The 14678-nt window shown below is 40.2% G+C and overlaps 2 protein-coding genes across 2 annotated transcripts in view; one reads left to right on the top strand and one right to left on the bottom strand.

Annotated features, from left to right (window-relative positions):
* The window catches only part of MANSC4 (MANSC domain containing 4), a 3424-nt gene extending 2482 nt beyond the window's left edge, over window positions 1–942 (top strand). Inside the window, exon 3 of the mRNA XM_009069311.1 lies at window positions 257–942. Coding sequence (XP_009067559.1) covers window positions 257–942 — 686 coding nt within the window. The remainder of the gene's footprint in view (window positions 1–256) is intronic.
* A 5170-nt stretch (window positions 943–6112) lies between these two features.
* Window positions 6113–14678, bottom strand: part of MRPS35 (mitochondrial ribosomal protein S35) — a gene marked incomplete at its 5' end in the record, with an annotated part of 15048 nt that continues 6482 nt past the window's right edge. The window contains 2 exons of the mRNA XM_009069313.1: window positions 6113–6509; window positions 13922–13991. Coding sequence (XP_009067561.1) covers window positions 6231–6509; window positions 13922–13991 — 349 coding nt within the window. The remainder of the gene's footprint in view (window positions 6510–13921; window positions 13992–14678) is intronic.

Genomic DNA, 14678 nt, shown 5'->3' on the forward strand with positions numbered 1-14678 from the left:
CCCTACCCCCAGTAACCTAGGTCCCACCCTTTCCTCACCTTGGTGAGGAACCTTTGGTTCCTTTCCTAAGCATCCCATGGTAAATCCTGTGCAATCCTGTAAGGTGTCCCATAATCCTAGCCTGTGCCACCTCCAGTCCAAAAGGTGCTGGTGGGGATTATTTGGGCTCTCTGACCGCTGTGGTCTCTGTGTACTCCTTTTGTGGGTGTGCAGACAAGCTTTTATGGCACCAACTAACATTATTATGATTTCATAGGGATTGATCCAGATCTTCTCATTTTTGAGAAACTGACATCCAAAGAACCAAATACTCACCCCTCACCGAGTAAATATGTAAAGCAAACCAGCACAAAGACCACCAAGTGGGAAAGATGCCAACATCACAATGCGACAACAAGTTCTCTTCTGCTCCAGGCACCAGCTTCTACCCCGAGCCATGGCTTAATAGCAAACCCTTATACCTCCAGCACAAGCCTCATGGTCCAAAAAACTGAAATTACTACTTATTCCAGGCTAGAAACTTTTCCAACAGATGATCATCTTGCTAAGAGGACAAGAACAACTTCGATAAGCACCAGGTCAATCACCAGCTCAGACAAGACGATACACTCAACTTTGATATCTAAGTCTGCCAAGGTATTATCCCACATGCCCAGTCCTCCTCATCTGAACAGCAGTAAGCAACACTTCAATGAAACCAAAGGCTACAGTGGTAGGAATTCTACTTCAGAAAATGAGGCACCTGCTTGGGAAGCTGCAGCTTTGGGTGTCTGGTTGATTCCTGTTGTTCTTTGCTCTTCCCTCCTCTGCCTCTGCTGTTGCACTGTTGCTCTCACAGCTGGGCACTGCAGCAACAGGAGAGGTCAGTATAAGCCCGTAAGGAGGAGAGCAACAGTGTCAAGACAATTCATAAAATACACTGCTGTCAAAGGCAGTGTGTAAAACAGGGTCACCATCCTCGCTGTGGAACAAATAGGTTTGTAAAAATGCATCATATATACCAGCTGATTTCTTTTACAGAACCAGTGATTATTTCTTGAAGAATATTTTGGTTATAATTTAATTCTGGACACATGAAACACAATTGGTGTCCCTTTACATAAGAAATACATACTCATAGCTCCTACTGCATGCTCAAAGGTGTTTGAGCACATTTTGGTTCATAATCTGATGCCAAGTGAGGTCTACCAAACAGTGTTTTCCACTTTCCCCAACTTCAGAGAGCAAATTCCCTGCAGCTGTATGTACTGGCACATCTATGTGGCAGAAAGTTATTTAACTAGGAAGACTCATGCAGTGTTCAAAGACTACACTAATGAGGTTGTGATGCCACATGAATGCCTAATTCCAATTGAGCAGGCTCATTTCAGAGGAAAAGACCTCTCTAAAATGATATTGTAGTCCACATGGTTTGGCATTGGAGCTTGGAAACCTGGAATTTAAACAAACCCCTTGTTTATAGTATTTGATTGACCTCATAAGCTAATTTATATGTAATAGAAGAGAGACTAACACAGGATGAGAACATTTTTAAAGGGTATAACACAAAGACATTCCTTCTATTTTAGCTAGAAAAATCAGAATTAGGTATAATTTGTTTTTAAGGGCAGTTTTGTGCTTAAGTGTAAAGTGATATAAACTCTAGAGATGTGCCCACTGCATGATGTACTATAAATTTGAACAGGCTTTCATCATCAAATTGTACTTTCCTAATCCATTATGTGGCTAAATATAGCACAAAGTTTAACTAGCACTAAAAATTTCAGCTAAGAATGATGAGACCCCAAGGGCCCTTCTGAGTTAGAGAAGTTGACAGGTATTATTTTCCAGTTTTTTAATACCAAAAAAAGGAAAAGAACTAGAAGAAAGGAACGAAGATACTCTGTTGTATCAAAGGATGAATGTGGTGATGTTGTAAATAAAGTATATCATCATTTTAGGATAATCTTCATGGATCTGACCACAAAATGTAAAAGTCTCAGGTCTGACTCATTTCCTTAGGAAACAAAGGCACTGGTGTACCAGAGGAGGAACTCAGGTCCTCAGGCTGTAAATGACTGTGATGTACTTTATCTCCTTTCTCCACAACTTACACTGGAAATGGTGATGTGCACTGAGACCACCATTATGGCCTTTTTAGGCTACGAGCTGCAGAGCCTGTGGTCCAGAATTTTCTTTGTGCAGTGCTCTACCAACCATTCCCTCTCAAATTCTGAAGGCAAAGGTCAGTAAACCACACTTCTGTTAATGAGATCAGTGGACATACCTCCACTTACAAAGTCTTAACCAAGAAATTAAAGCTTTGCAAAGTTCATGTTTTGACCTCTACCACAGATAACATCCAAATGCTTCACAGATCATGACCACCTGATCAAATACATTAAAGAAGCTGATTAACCACATGCTGCAAGTCAAGTTGTGGTACTTTTCATCTCACTCAGTCCTGATGACAAGCACATTTTGTCATAGGATTTCCCCACAAAACACTCCAGCCAGCATTGTCACATCAATCTGTAATCAAAGTGCTTTTTAGATTGTTTTTTCTCCCCATAATTTAAATAAATAATATAAGCAAGAAAACCACATGTCAAAAGCAGATGAAAAATCCAGCTAGTTACCTTTCTGCCTGTCTACTTGCTATCAAATGGATAAACAGCCAGTGTGATGCATGAAAGCAAATAGAATCACACAGATCACAGATTAATCAGAGTTGAAAGGGACCTTTGAGGATCATCTAGTCCAACTCCAGACCCTGCACAGGACATCCTTGAGAATCACACCCTGTGCCTGAGAGCATTGTCCAAAGGCCTCTTGAACTCTGTCAGGCTCAGGGCTGTGACCACTGCCCTGGGGAGCCTGTCATTCATTTACATCAGGATGGACATGAGACATTAGGAAGTGACCATTGCTAAGGATGTATTTATTATTGTGCTGCAGAGTTGCTTTAATCTCTTCACCATTTTCACACTTCAGCACAGGTTTCCAGAGATAGATGCAAGAGCATTACACAGGACAGTGTAATTTATTTCATAAAAACATATGCTGTATCATACATCACTGAGGATGTGAAGACTTCCACTGGAGTTAAGATCCCAAAGTCCTAGGTATTCTGCATAATCACAGAGAAAACTGTCACCTTCAAACACAAACAGTTGAGAGGGAGAAGCAGAAACCTGGAGAGAAACATCCACGATGACAAAGAGCTCAAAATAGTCTCCAGGCAGGTTTGATCCAGTCCACTGCATTACACAAGTTTGGCACTGTAACATAAACCATTAGTAAAAATCACAAGTGTAAGTCTGAGTTTTACATTGCTTTTGATTCAAGAAGCTTCTTTGGACACTTACAGAATTATAAAGGTTTCTGACTTTGCTCACAGGTTTCTTAACAGGGAGAGGAAGTGAAAACCAAGGTTGCAGGTTTCTAAGGCCAGAGTGTTCTGTAGCTACAGGGTCACTAAGCCAGAGATGGCTGGAAAACTAGTATCCTTGCCATTTAAATTCTGATGATTTTCACATGGAGACCTCATAGTAACTTTTCAACATCTGAAGGGCCTACAAGGAAGATACAGAGGGACTCTGTGTTAGGAGCTGCAGTGATAGGACAAGCGGTAATGGGTTCAAATTGAAGGAGGGGAAGTTTAGGTTAGATATTAGAAAATTATTTTTTTCTGTAAGAGTGGTGAGACACTGGCACAGGCTGCCCAGGGATGTGGTGGATGCCCCGACCCAGTGTTCAAAGCCAGGCTGGATGAGCCTTGAGCAACCTGACCTAGTGGGAGATGTCTCTGCCCAGGGCAGGGATTTGGGACTAGGTGATCTGTAAGGTCTATTCCAACCCTTAAATTCTGATTCTATAATAAGTGTTGGATGTGGTTAGGGAACACATGGAATTATTCCCAACATTGTTTTTTGCCAGTAGGAATCATCTATTGCTGGCTAAGAGACTTGACTGTCCTGGCACTCAGGAGACAGCCACCTTTTATCCTGCCTGCATTTCCTGGAACATTTACAGAATGTACATAAGCTACCCTTGAACACTTCAGAGGGAGCTGTAGGAGCCTGTTCATTTTAGGTTTTCTATGAATTAGCTGTGAAGCTAATGAAATGCTAATTTAATCAAATGACAAATGAGTTTCCCTTGCTGTGCTCTTCTTCCTACCAGACTTATTGTTAGTAAGGTCAAGTTGTTATTTTAACTACAACTTCCAGAGTTCTGCTTAGGTCCATTCAAAGTCTAGGAAGAGCAAAGGAAAACTGAGTTGTTCTCTGTTGCAGAGAGGGTTTTATCAGGTGCTCATATGTCCCAAGTTCCTAAGGACAACTTTATGAAGAAAAGGAAGCTTATGGAGTTCTGAGTTCCTTAAAATATTTAAGGACATTACTCTGCCAGCCTTGTACAAGACAGGCCACTGCAAAAGAGTTAGGAGCATATGCTTGCTCGTATACCACTCCTTATGCAAGCACTGACAAAGCTAATTAAGGAAACAAATTTCTCTTGTGTACATACTAGAACCAAACTGCCTTTGGAATAAAGCCAGGCACAACTCAAGGCCCCATCCATACCATTCTCTGAGTCAAACTGCAGTTAATTCCTCAGTAATTTTGGTTTCATGGCTATTCAGCAAAGATTTGGAATTACACAGATGTACTATTTCAAATGAGAATTTGAAACATAACTCTCATTATCCCTGATTAAAGGAACAACCTGATAACAGCTGAAACTTTCCCCAGATTAAGCTACTGCTAAAACTTCACATCAATACAAATCTAAAAGGGAGAAGCACTACATAGACAAGTCAGTAAGTGAAAAATTGGGATTACAGGACAAGCATTTGCAGCCTTAACTACAGCTCTGATAAATTCTCATAGGAAGTAAAAAGCTGCACTAAACTCAGTCTCTCACCATACGAAAACAATCTTGACCTAAGAGGAATCCTTCCAAACCTGACAATGTTTTGGAAGTGGGAATACGTATCCTCTTTGAATGTATGTAAACACAAACCTCAAAATGAGAAATCCAAGCAGCTAGTGAGTCAAGTCACGTAGAGCACTTTGCAGAAATCAATTCTCTTCAGTCTTCAGTGTCCTTATTCTTACACTGTTTCCTCTCAACGAGCTGCTGGCAGGTTCTTTTATAGGTATGCAGGATCCTTAACTCCCTCTGCTCCTTCCAGAGAAAGACTTTCTCTCTCAGCTGAAATCTTAGTAAGCCAGGAAGGGACAATAAAAGCAAGAAGAGTTATTTATGTCCTTTCAAGGTGCTATTTTTAAGGTCGTGGTTGGTTTTTTTTCCTCTTAACTGTGAGAAGGCAGTAAAAGTTGCCTGTGTTTCCAGTGTTTGAAGTATATTCCTTTCAAATACAAATTACCACATATAAGGCAAACATTGATGTAATTTCTTTCTCTGTGCTGCACAGCAGCATGATGAATGCTGCAAATGTTTGGGGCTTGTCCCTTGAAAAGCCTGGGTACATTCAAGAGAGAACTCAGCAGGGCTCAAGGCACCAAGACTCAGTCCATTCCTATTTGGCTGTATACTAATCAGCTCTCACTTTCAGCAACTCTCAGCATTCTTCCTTTCCCATGAACTGCTAGTTGACCTTCCCCCTACCATCCCATTTCCCACCTTATTTTATTCCATTGTTATAGAGACAGGTACTCTTACTTAGGGTATTTGTTAGTCCTCATAGTGACAGCTGAGAACCTCACACTGTCCAGTGTGCTTCAGCACCTCTCCAAGAAAAATATTTACTTTACAGACAGGGAGCATAGATAAAAATCTGAGTGACATTTGAAAAGCATTTAGAAAGTTTAGAGCTCTTAACTTTCAGACTTCTAGTTAATGGAACTGGGAGTCTAAGTCATTGGTTTTGACATTGTTGCTCTTAAGTTATATGCCAGAAGAAGTTGTGTGACAAATTAGAATGTGATGAAGCAGAGAACTGAACTAGGATCTTCCATGCTAAGAAAACACAGAATAAAATGTTCAAGTTCCCAATATGAATCCAAACATACTTTATTCAAAGAACAAGATTCATGAACAGGACAACTGTGCTTACAAAAACAATCAAGCAATAAAGAGAAAACTGATTCCTACTGCGATTAACTCATCAAGTTTCCTATTTTTGGTTAAGGTTCTGAATAATTACATATCCATCTCATTTAGAAATATCAAGATAGTAATTTAGTCATTTCTGTAATCATCAGGTGTGCCTGCAGACTCTGCTCTTATGGCAATGCTTGTATATTCAGTAGTTTCTTCACGGATTCCTTATACTGAGACATGTTACTTTCTGTTTCACCTTCATTTTTAAGTGCAATTACAGAGTTCCTGTAATTCTTAACCACTTCAGATGAAAGCAGCTCTTCCTCAGACACATCACTGACATTCTCTGAGGCTTTTATTCGACGGAGTGTATCCAAGGCATTTTTCTGAGAGCAACTCTTTTCCCAAATATACTCCTCCATGTCCTCCTCAGTCTTCTCACTCTCCCACATCTCTGTTTTCTGGAAGAAAATAGACACTGTCTTAAAAACTACTACAAGACTGAAAGAAAACTAGAGTAATTTGAAGAAATGCATCTCTCATACCAATTCCCTTTAAAAATTATGTGCATTGTGGCAGGTATTTCCTCCTCTAAAGAGCAAAAAGTTCAGAGTTCAAAAGGTGCCTGTACGAGCAGGAAGAGTTTTCTTTCCTCTCACTAAGTTCTTTGATAAGGCAAGTCAGACTGGGAAGAAAAGCTTATGGACTGTATATAGTGAGTAACAAAAATCCTTGCAGAAGTACCAATTTTATATCACCCTAAAGCTGTAGAAGCTGCTTGAGATGCAGCCACCTAGCTGTTACCTCTCTAGCATCTGACTTTGGTATGTCTACGTTGGCTATTAGCTGCCAAGTGAGACAGTGCATACCAGCAATAAAAGACAGCAATCCTTCATCATTTGGGAAGGGTTTCATTGGGACTCATAAGGAAAAACACCAGCAACTAATCGATTTCTTCTTCCTGCAAAACAAAGTGCTCCTCAAAAGAATCTCGATCCACAAGGTGCTCATTTTTACCTAATTAGTGTTGCAAGATTAGACAGGATCAAAAGTTGAACACAGAGAGAAAACATCATCCCAGTGCCTGTAAATATTTGGCTTATTCTTTATAGGTTTTGTATTTGAACATTTCTCCAGCAGAGCCTTCACAGAATGCTTAAAGAACATTTAAAATGTTAGAACCTGCTATTTTAATGTATTCAATTTTTAATGTACTTTGGTAAATATATGTGTTGCAGAGATATATTTGTATTTTTATATACTGTAGGCTATGTTTATTTATATATTTATAATTACTTAGTATTTTAGTGATATAAACAACACATAGTAGTATCCTTATATTATTTCATGGAATCATAGAATCATCAAGGATGGAGGAGAATTCTAAGATCATCGAGTCCAAGTATGCACTATATAACTGTATCACTATTTCAGCTAGGTAAGAATCACAATTTGAAGTATCCTGGGTTTATTTTTGGTGTTCATGTTTTTCTTACAATTGTTATAAAATCATGTCTAAATAAAACTTGCATTTCTCTGGAAATAAATTCAAAGAAACCTTACAGTAAAGCATTTACATCGTATGGATTTTTTTGTTTTAAAATCTCTTGCCAGAAAAGGCTCTTCAGTATATTTTTAGCTATGTTATGCAGAATCCAAATAAACCTTGCAGTCACAGGAGGGTTTTTTCCTTTGTTGTTTGGTTTTGCTTGGGTTTTTTTGTTTGTTTGAGGTAGATGGTGTTGGTTTTTCATTTATTCTATCCACTAATCATCAAGGCTGATGCAGTAAAATCATAATATTTAATAACCTTTCATTAAGATTTTTTTTTCTCCCTACAGCTCTATGTGCTTAGATCCATCTATCTGAATTTAAAATACTTTTAGGAGTGCAGTATCCTGCACCTGGAAAATGCAATCACTTGGCTTTTAAATCTCTGAGTCCAAATGTTTGGTCAGAAACAGTGATTAACACTGCTAAGAGGTTCATATGACTGACATTAAAACCTGGACACAATCAAACACAGAAGTAAAAGAACCTCATTCAGTTTCTAGGGGGGGAAAAGGGAACAAAAGGAGATCCTGTAGCCTGTACTGCTAAAACATTAGCAGAACAAATGAGTATAGCCAAGTATTCCTTGTATGTTTGACAAACACTGCAATCCAGTGTGGAGATTTGCTTAGTTTTAAATTGACAACACTATCCTGTTTTACATATCCCTTGTTCATCTACATAATGCAGTACCTTTTTTCCCTAAATTCCAAAGGAATTTTAAAGCAAAAGCCTCTCTCACAGGGATAGGGTTTCTCAAGAGTAAGGGAATATGGGTATCAGCCCTGGTCACTCCCTGGACCTAACTCATGTTTGAAGGTCAAACAAAAGATCACTGTGAGGCTTTTAAACATCTCTAAGCAAAGACAAGAACTAAATACAGTTATTACATTTATCTCTTAAGGAAAGTCTTTGTGCATATTAACTCAAAGGATTTCAGAGATGCATGCTGATAAACAGATTAAGATTTCCCTACCTCTTTTGAGCAATATAGAGCAAGATTTTAAAGGAGGCCAAAGAAACTGTTAAGTAATTTTTTCTTGGAATCCTTCCCAGCAGAATGATGTGTCAAAGTGGATTTGAAAATAAAATTTGACTGCATGGTGGGAGGTAAGGGCAAGAAGGTACTAATGGGAGGGGGAGATTTCCAAATCCATTGCTCAGCCTTGCTCCAAGAAGCAGTATCCATCTGGCACTGTTGGTGCCATGCTTCAAAATGAAAAGTTATCCTACAGAGTCCAGACATATATCCCCAACAGGAAACTGAACTGAAATCAGATTGATGCAAACTGACTGTATCCAGTGAAACTTAAATATCTTTTCCTCACGATTTATTACAAGAGAAAAAGTGAATCCAGAATCATTAAAAATACCCTAGGTTGACCAGCAGCCATGAATTCTGAATAGTGAATCACAGAATCACAAAATAAGCAGAGTTGGAAAGGACCCACAAGGATCATGAAGTCCAACTCCAGGCCCTGCACAGGACATCCCTGAGAATCACACCCTGTGCCTGAGAGCATTGTCCAAATGCCTCTTGAGCTCTGTCAGGACTGGGGCTGTGCCCACTGCCCTGGGGAGCTGTTCCAGTGCCCAAACACCTCTGGGGGAAGAACATTTGCCTAATATCCAAACCTGACACAGCTCCATGCCATTCCCCTGGATCCTGTCACTGGTCACCAGGTAGAAGAGGTCAGTGCTGCCCCTCCACTTCCCTTGGTGAGGAAGTTGCATACAGCAACGATGCCTCCCCTCAGTCTCCTCTTCTCCAGGCTCAGCAGACCAAGTGACCTGAGCCACTCCTCATGTGGCTTTCCCTCAAGGCCCTTCACCACAGGCAGGCCCTCCTTTTCAGTTCAATGAATCTTCAGTTTTCTTCAGCCCAGGGAAGGTTTCAGCAAGACTTAAGAGTGCCTCCCTCCACCTCCCATTTCAACTCTACAACCCATGTGTCATAATATCCTGAGTGTTCAGAAAATGGAGCTAAAGTATACTTTTGATTCCTAAGTAGCTAGAGACCTGCTGAGGTTTCAAAAGTGGACTCGTATCCTTTCACATATTTTAGGCTGAACTACAAGGTAAATTCCTGCTATGAAACTGCAAAATTCTACTTTTATTAAGTGTTACTGGCACAGCCTGAAGTGATAAAAATTATGTTTATCTGTAATGGCTTCCAATGACTGTGGTTGAAAATAATGATAAAGTCTGAAGAAGAGCTATACAATGGATTTTAGGATTATCACCAATGGTCATACAGCATGCAGACACACTCACCACCCACCAGCACCTGCCACTGAATGCTCTAATTAGAAAGAATGCAAAATAGTGTGGGCCATTTTCTTCGAATTCATTCAAACTGTAAAGCCTTAGGGTTCATAGATAAATTTTAGTTAAGCCTCTATTGTCACTGTGTCCATTCTTCATTTTTGTCCTTCCCTCACCTGTTTCCACTTCTCTGCTCTTTCATTTCAAGTACTATTAGCATCTACAATGCAAGCACAAGGCAGAGAGATGCACCCAGGAGACCCTTTGGCCCTTACTGTACATACTAAGAAGACACTTTTCACCTGTCCCTACGGCTATATTCATTCCTCCTTACTCTTCCTTTTACAGTCTTGAATCTTTAAACAGACTTCCCAACTACACTACTAGAAAAAGTGAGAGAGTTCCAAAGTCTGTGTAGCATTACATCCCAGGGAGGTGGTGGAGTCACCATCCCAGGAAGTGTTTAAGAGGTGTCTGGATCTGGCTCTGGAGGATATGGGTTAGGGTTTAGGGGTTACAGCAGTGACAGGTTAATGGTTGGACTCGATGATCTTAGAGGTCTCCTCCAACCTTGATGATTCTATGAGTCTGTTATTACTCTATTGTTAGTACGTCAGATCAGACCTTGTACTTTCAGGAACACTGGAGAATAGAAAATGCACAGGCAGCTTTTTACTAATCTTTCAAGATCTCAGCTGTGTAATGCAAAATCGAGATCCTCCACTCCATTATCTTGCATTTGTGCATGTTGAAACATCATGTGGAACTGGAGTGAGGAAAACTGAATGATGCTGAATCTTCTTCCTTACTGGAAAATTGACTTCCTGCTCCATTTGCTTCTCCTTCCTGCTTTCAACTCACACCAGAACTGGACTTTTTAGTGAGAAACTATTAATCCAAGCCGTGTGAAGAAATGGGTCTATGATCCTTTTAACCACTCGAGGGCAGCAAACTCTTACTCTTTAAAACACAATACCCTAAAACCCCATCCAGGTTTCGAGTGATGTCACAGCACCAATGAAGTACCTGCTTAAAGGTAGCAGAAATACAACTGGTTAAGCTGCTGCTTAGTGATCCAGCTAATAGATTTCATCCCTTCACTTATTAATTCAAACCAGCACCATCCCAGGGGATAATCTGAATGGAATCATGGCAAGAGTCCAAAGAAGGTAAGTTCAAGTCTTACCACTTGGTGCAAGTCACCTATCTAATTAATACATTCTGAAAGCTAGTTAAACACAAAGATTTGATTAATAACCTGAAAACTATTAAACAGGAAGCAAAAGAGCTCCAGGCATTTTAGAATAAGAAAATAAATGAACATTATTAATTTTTAAAATCTTCTTGTTTCACACATAAATGAACTCGTGGGTCTCATATCTACTTTCGTAACTGTAATACAAGAATTACTGTGTCACTGGCAACTATAAAAATAATTACACTTGAAGTCGCATTTCTTGATGTATATCTGCATATAATTTTTCCTTTTACATATGCTTGCTGACTCACAAAATTCAGTAATCCAGTTATTAACATAAATCATAGAACCACAGTCTCATAGAATTTTAGGGGTTGGAATGGAATTTATAGAAAATCTAGTCCCAACCTCTGCCCTGGGCAGAGACACCTCCCACCAGACCAGGATGCTCAAGGCTTCATCCAGCCTGGCTGTGAACACTGCCAGGGTTGGGGCAGCCACAGCCTCCCTGGGCAACCTGGGACAGTGTCTCACCACCCACACAGGGAAAAACCTCTTCCTAATATCTAGCCTAAACTTCCCCTCCTTCAATTTGAAGCCTTTACCCCTTGCCTTATCACTGCAGTTCCTAACACAGAACAGAGTCCCAGCTCTCCTGTAGGCCCTTCAGATACTGATAACTACGAGGTCTCCACACAACCTTCTTTTCTCCAGGCTGAACAGTCCCAACTTCCTCAGCCTGTGCTCACAGGGGAGATGCTCCAGTCCTCTTAGCAACTTTGTGGTCTCCTCTGGACTTGCTCCAACAAATTATAGAGCTCTGCCATGTTTAGAGAGATAGCAGGCAAAGCTTTCAGAATTGAGGGCCAAAGTTACATAACTACGAGGTCTCCACACAACCTTCTTTTCTCCAGGCTGAACAGTCCCAACTTCCTCAGCCTGTGCTCACAGGGGAGATGCTCCAGTCCTCTTAGCAACTTTGTGGTCTCCTCTGGACTTGCTCCAACAAATTATAGAGCTCTGCCATGTTTAGAGAGATAGCAGGCAAAGCTTTCAGAATTGAGGGCCAAAGTTACACGCAGTCAGCTTTCCCTTCACTTAGCAAGAATGGATCACTGCCTGATTTTTTCATTCAATTAAATCCCACACAAGCATTAACACACAGTGTGGCACTGCTCTGCTGACAAAGTCATCAAACCCCCCATTAGTCCTGCAAACAGGATTGCTGTGACTGTCTAAGAGGAAGGCCAGTCCCTGTCCATCTCCCTCCAACATTAACATTTGTACAAATTAAATTAAACCCCACATTGTTTGCTTATAGTTTACAAAACGGATCCAAACCATCTTTCAGCAAGTCATGAAAAGGCATTCCCACTGATCATGAGGAAGAAAAACACGCCACAAAACAAACCCTGTCACACAAAATAAAAAACATCTCTCAGGAAACCATTAATTTTTTATGGAAATCAAAGACAATTACAACTGATTGATGAACTCATCAAATATTAACACAGAGGCTGAAAGGTAATAAAAAGGCAAGAGACTTGTGCATATCCAATCCACACTGAACACTCACATAGCAATATTGTATAGCCCTGTCTGCCATCACTAATTAATGCCAGCGCAAAGGGCAGACGTGGTGTTTGTCTGAAATTCATAAAGTGAGCAGTGTTGAGTTCTCTTGTCATTGCTTAATGCTGGAAACTGATCTGCCATTCATTTACAATCTGTAATGCAATGTAATGCTGTTGGGGAGAAAAACATCCAGGTGTACAAAGCACTTGAAATCTAGAGTAAATGATTTTATGATGAATTTAATTTGATACACTAGAATTAAAAAATGTATCCTTCAAGGCAACTTCAACGGAAAGAGAAATACAGCTCATCCTCCTGAGTACGTTTTTAACCTAACCACTGCAATGATCAAAATAAAAAACATGAATTCATCAATATGCTAAATATGGAGATTTAATTTAAATACTACAGAATAACTGAAAACAGTAAGAGTTTTAGTAGCCAATCAGGTACAACTTATACAAAAGAGTACAGTTCCCAAGAGTGTTCCCCAGGGCTCAGTATTGGGGCTGGTCCTATTTAACATCCTTCTTGGTGATCTGCACATGGGGAGTGAGTGCACCCTCAGGAAATTTGCAGAGGACACTAAGTTGGGTGGGAGTGTGGATCTGCCTGAGGGTAGGAAAGCTCTACAGACAGACCTGGACAGACCTGATCAATAGGCTGAGGACAACTGTATGAGGTTCAATAAGGCCCTGCACCTGGGACATAGAACCCTATGCAGCTCCAGACTCGGGGAGGAGTGAGGAGAGAGTTGCTTTAAAGCCAGCAACTCTGCTTTTCTGGAATAGACTTGGTTTTGCCTTTGCATGTGGTCAGTGTTAAAAATGCATAGATAACAGGAGATAATAAGAGAATGCACCATTTCTCTGGATGCACTCAACTTATGTTTGAGTATTGTGCACAGGCAGCCCAGCATGGTGCCAAACTAAAGGTATGTTTAGGAATCCTGAATATTAAGGTGCTTCCTGCTAGGCTCGGGGTCACTTTTAGGCTTCCAGTTGAGAGGAACAAAGTATTAGGAAAGAAACTCTCAGGAAGGTCAAAACCAGGTCAACTTCTGACTAGAGACAAGCTCTACACAAACAACAGAAGAGCTGGTGAAGTTAGAAAAATGCACTGAAGTTGACTCAGGAATTAAGATTCACACATAAGCAACTTGGTTGAATTTGAATCAAAGCGAGGTGGAAAAGGAGAAAAATTGTAAGATAATTTTCTTTGTTATGCTAGAGAGCATATTAGAGAGCATGTGTGTGTCAGTGTGAGTTCTGCACAACTGCTTACCCAGGACTCATGGTACAGAACTGTGAGCAGGTGTATGCCATAGTCATAGTTCTGTCTTCTTAAGGGACACCTGAAAATTCAGAAACAAAGTTAGTCTGTTGGAACAAAATGCTACAACTTACCATCAGTTTCTAATTTGTAACATAGGGAATCTTAGGGAAATGTGTGTCTTATCCACATGCATTTCTGAAGTACACACAAGCAAAAATGACATCATGGAGGCATAAAGGTTAAGAAGGCAGGAGAATGGGCTTCTGCAAGCCAGGAGGAAAATATACAAAATCCAAGAATTTACAAATCTTCAGGAAACATTAAAAACTTCTTTGCCCTCTGTGCCAAAGTGGAATCCAAAATATGTTGTCTTAACTCCTTTAAAACCTGATTTGTTTTTTCCCCCCCAGACCACAAGGGAGGAGGAGGAGTGGTGGAAACAGCCATGAAATAAACTTCAGAACAGGAGATTTAGACAATGACTTTAGAAGAAAAGTTTAAATCAGGGGAACTGTAAATCAAAACAGAATCACCAGTGAAATTTGTGGGGCTAAGGCACAGTCTTGCAAAAACTGAGTATTTCTTAAAACTAGTAATCAAAACCTCCTGCTGAGAATTTGATGACATTAATCTCTCCCTCATGCTGTTTAACCAGAACCTCCTGCCTCTCTCTCACATCCACCTCTTCCCACAGCTCAGGAAATGTAAAAGGAGAAAACAGATTCTTAGAAAAACATGCAAACAGAAGAGACTACTGATAATGCTT

This window comes from Acanthisitta chloris, unplaced genomic scaffold (assembly GCF_000695815.1).
Source record: "Acanthisitta chloris isolate BGI_N310 unplaced genomic scaffold, ASM69581v1 scaffold25682, whole genome shotgun sequence".
NCBI lineage: Eukaryota > Metazoa > Chordata > Aves > Passeriformes > Acanthisittidae > Acanthisitta > Acanthisitta chloris.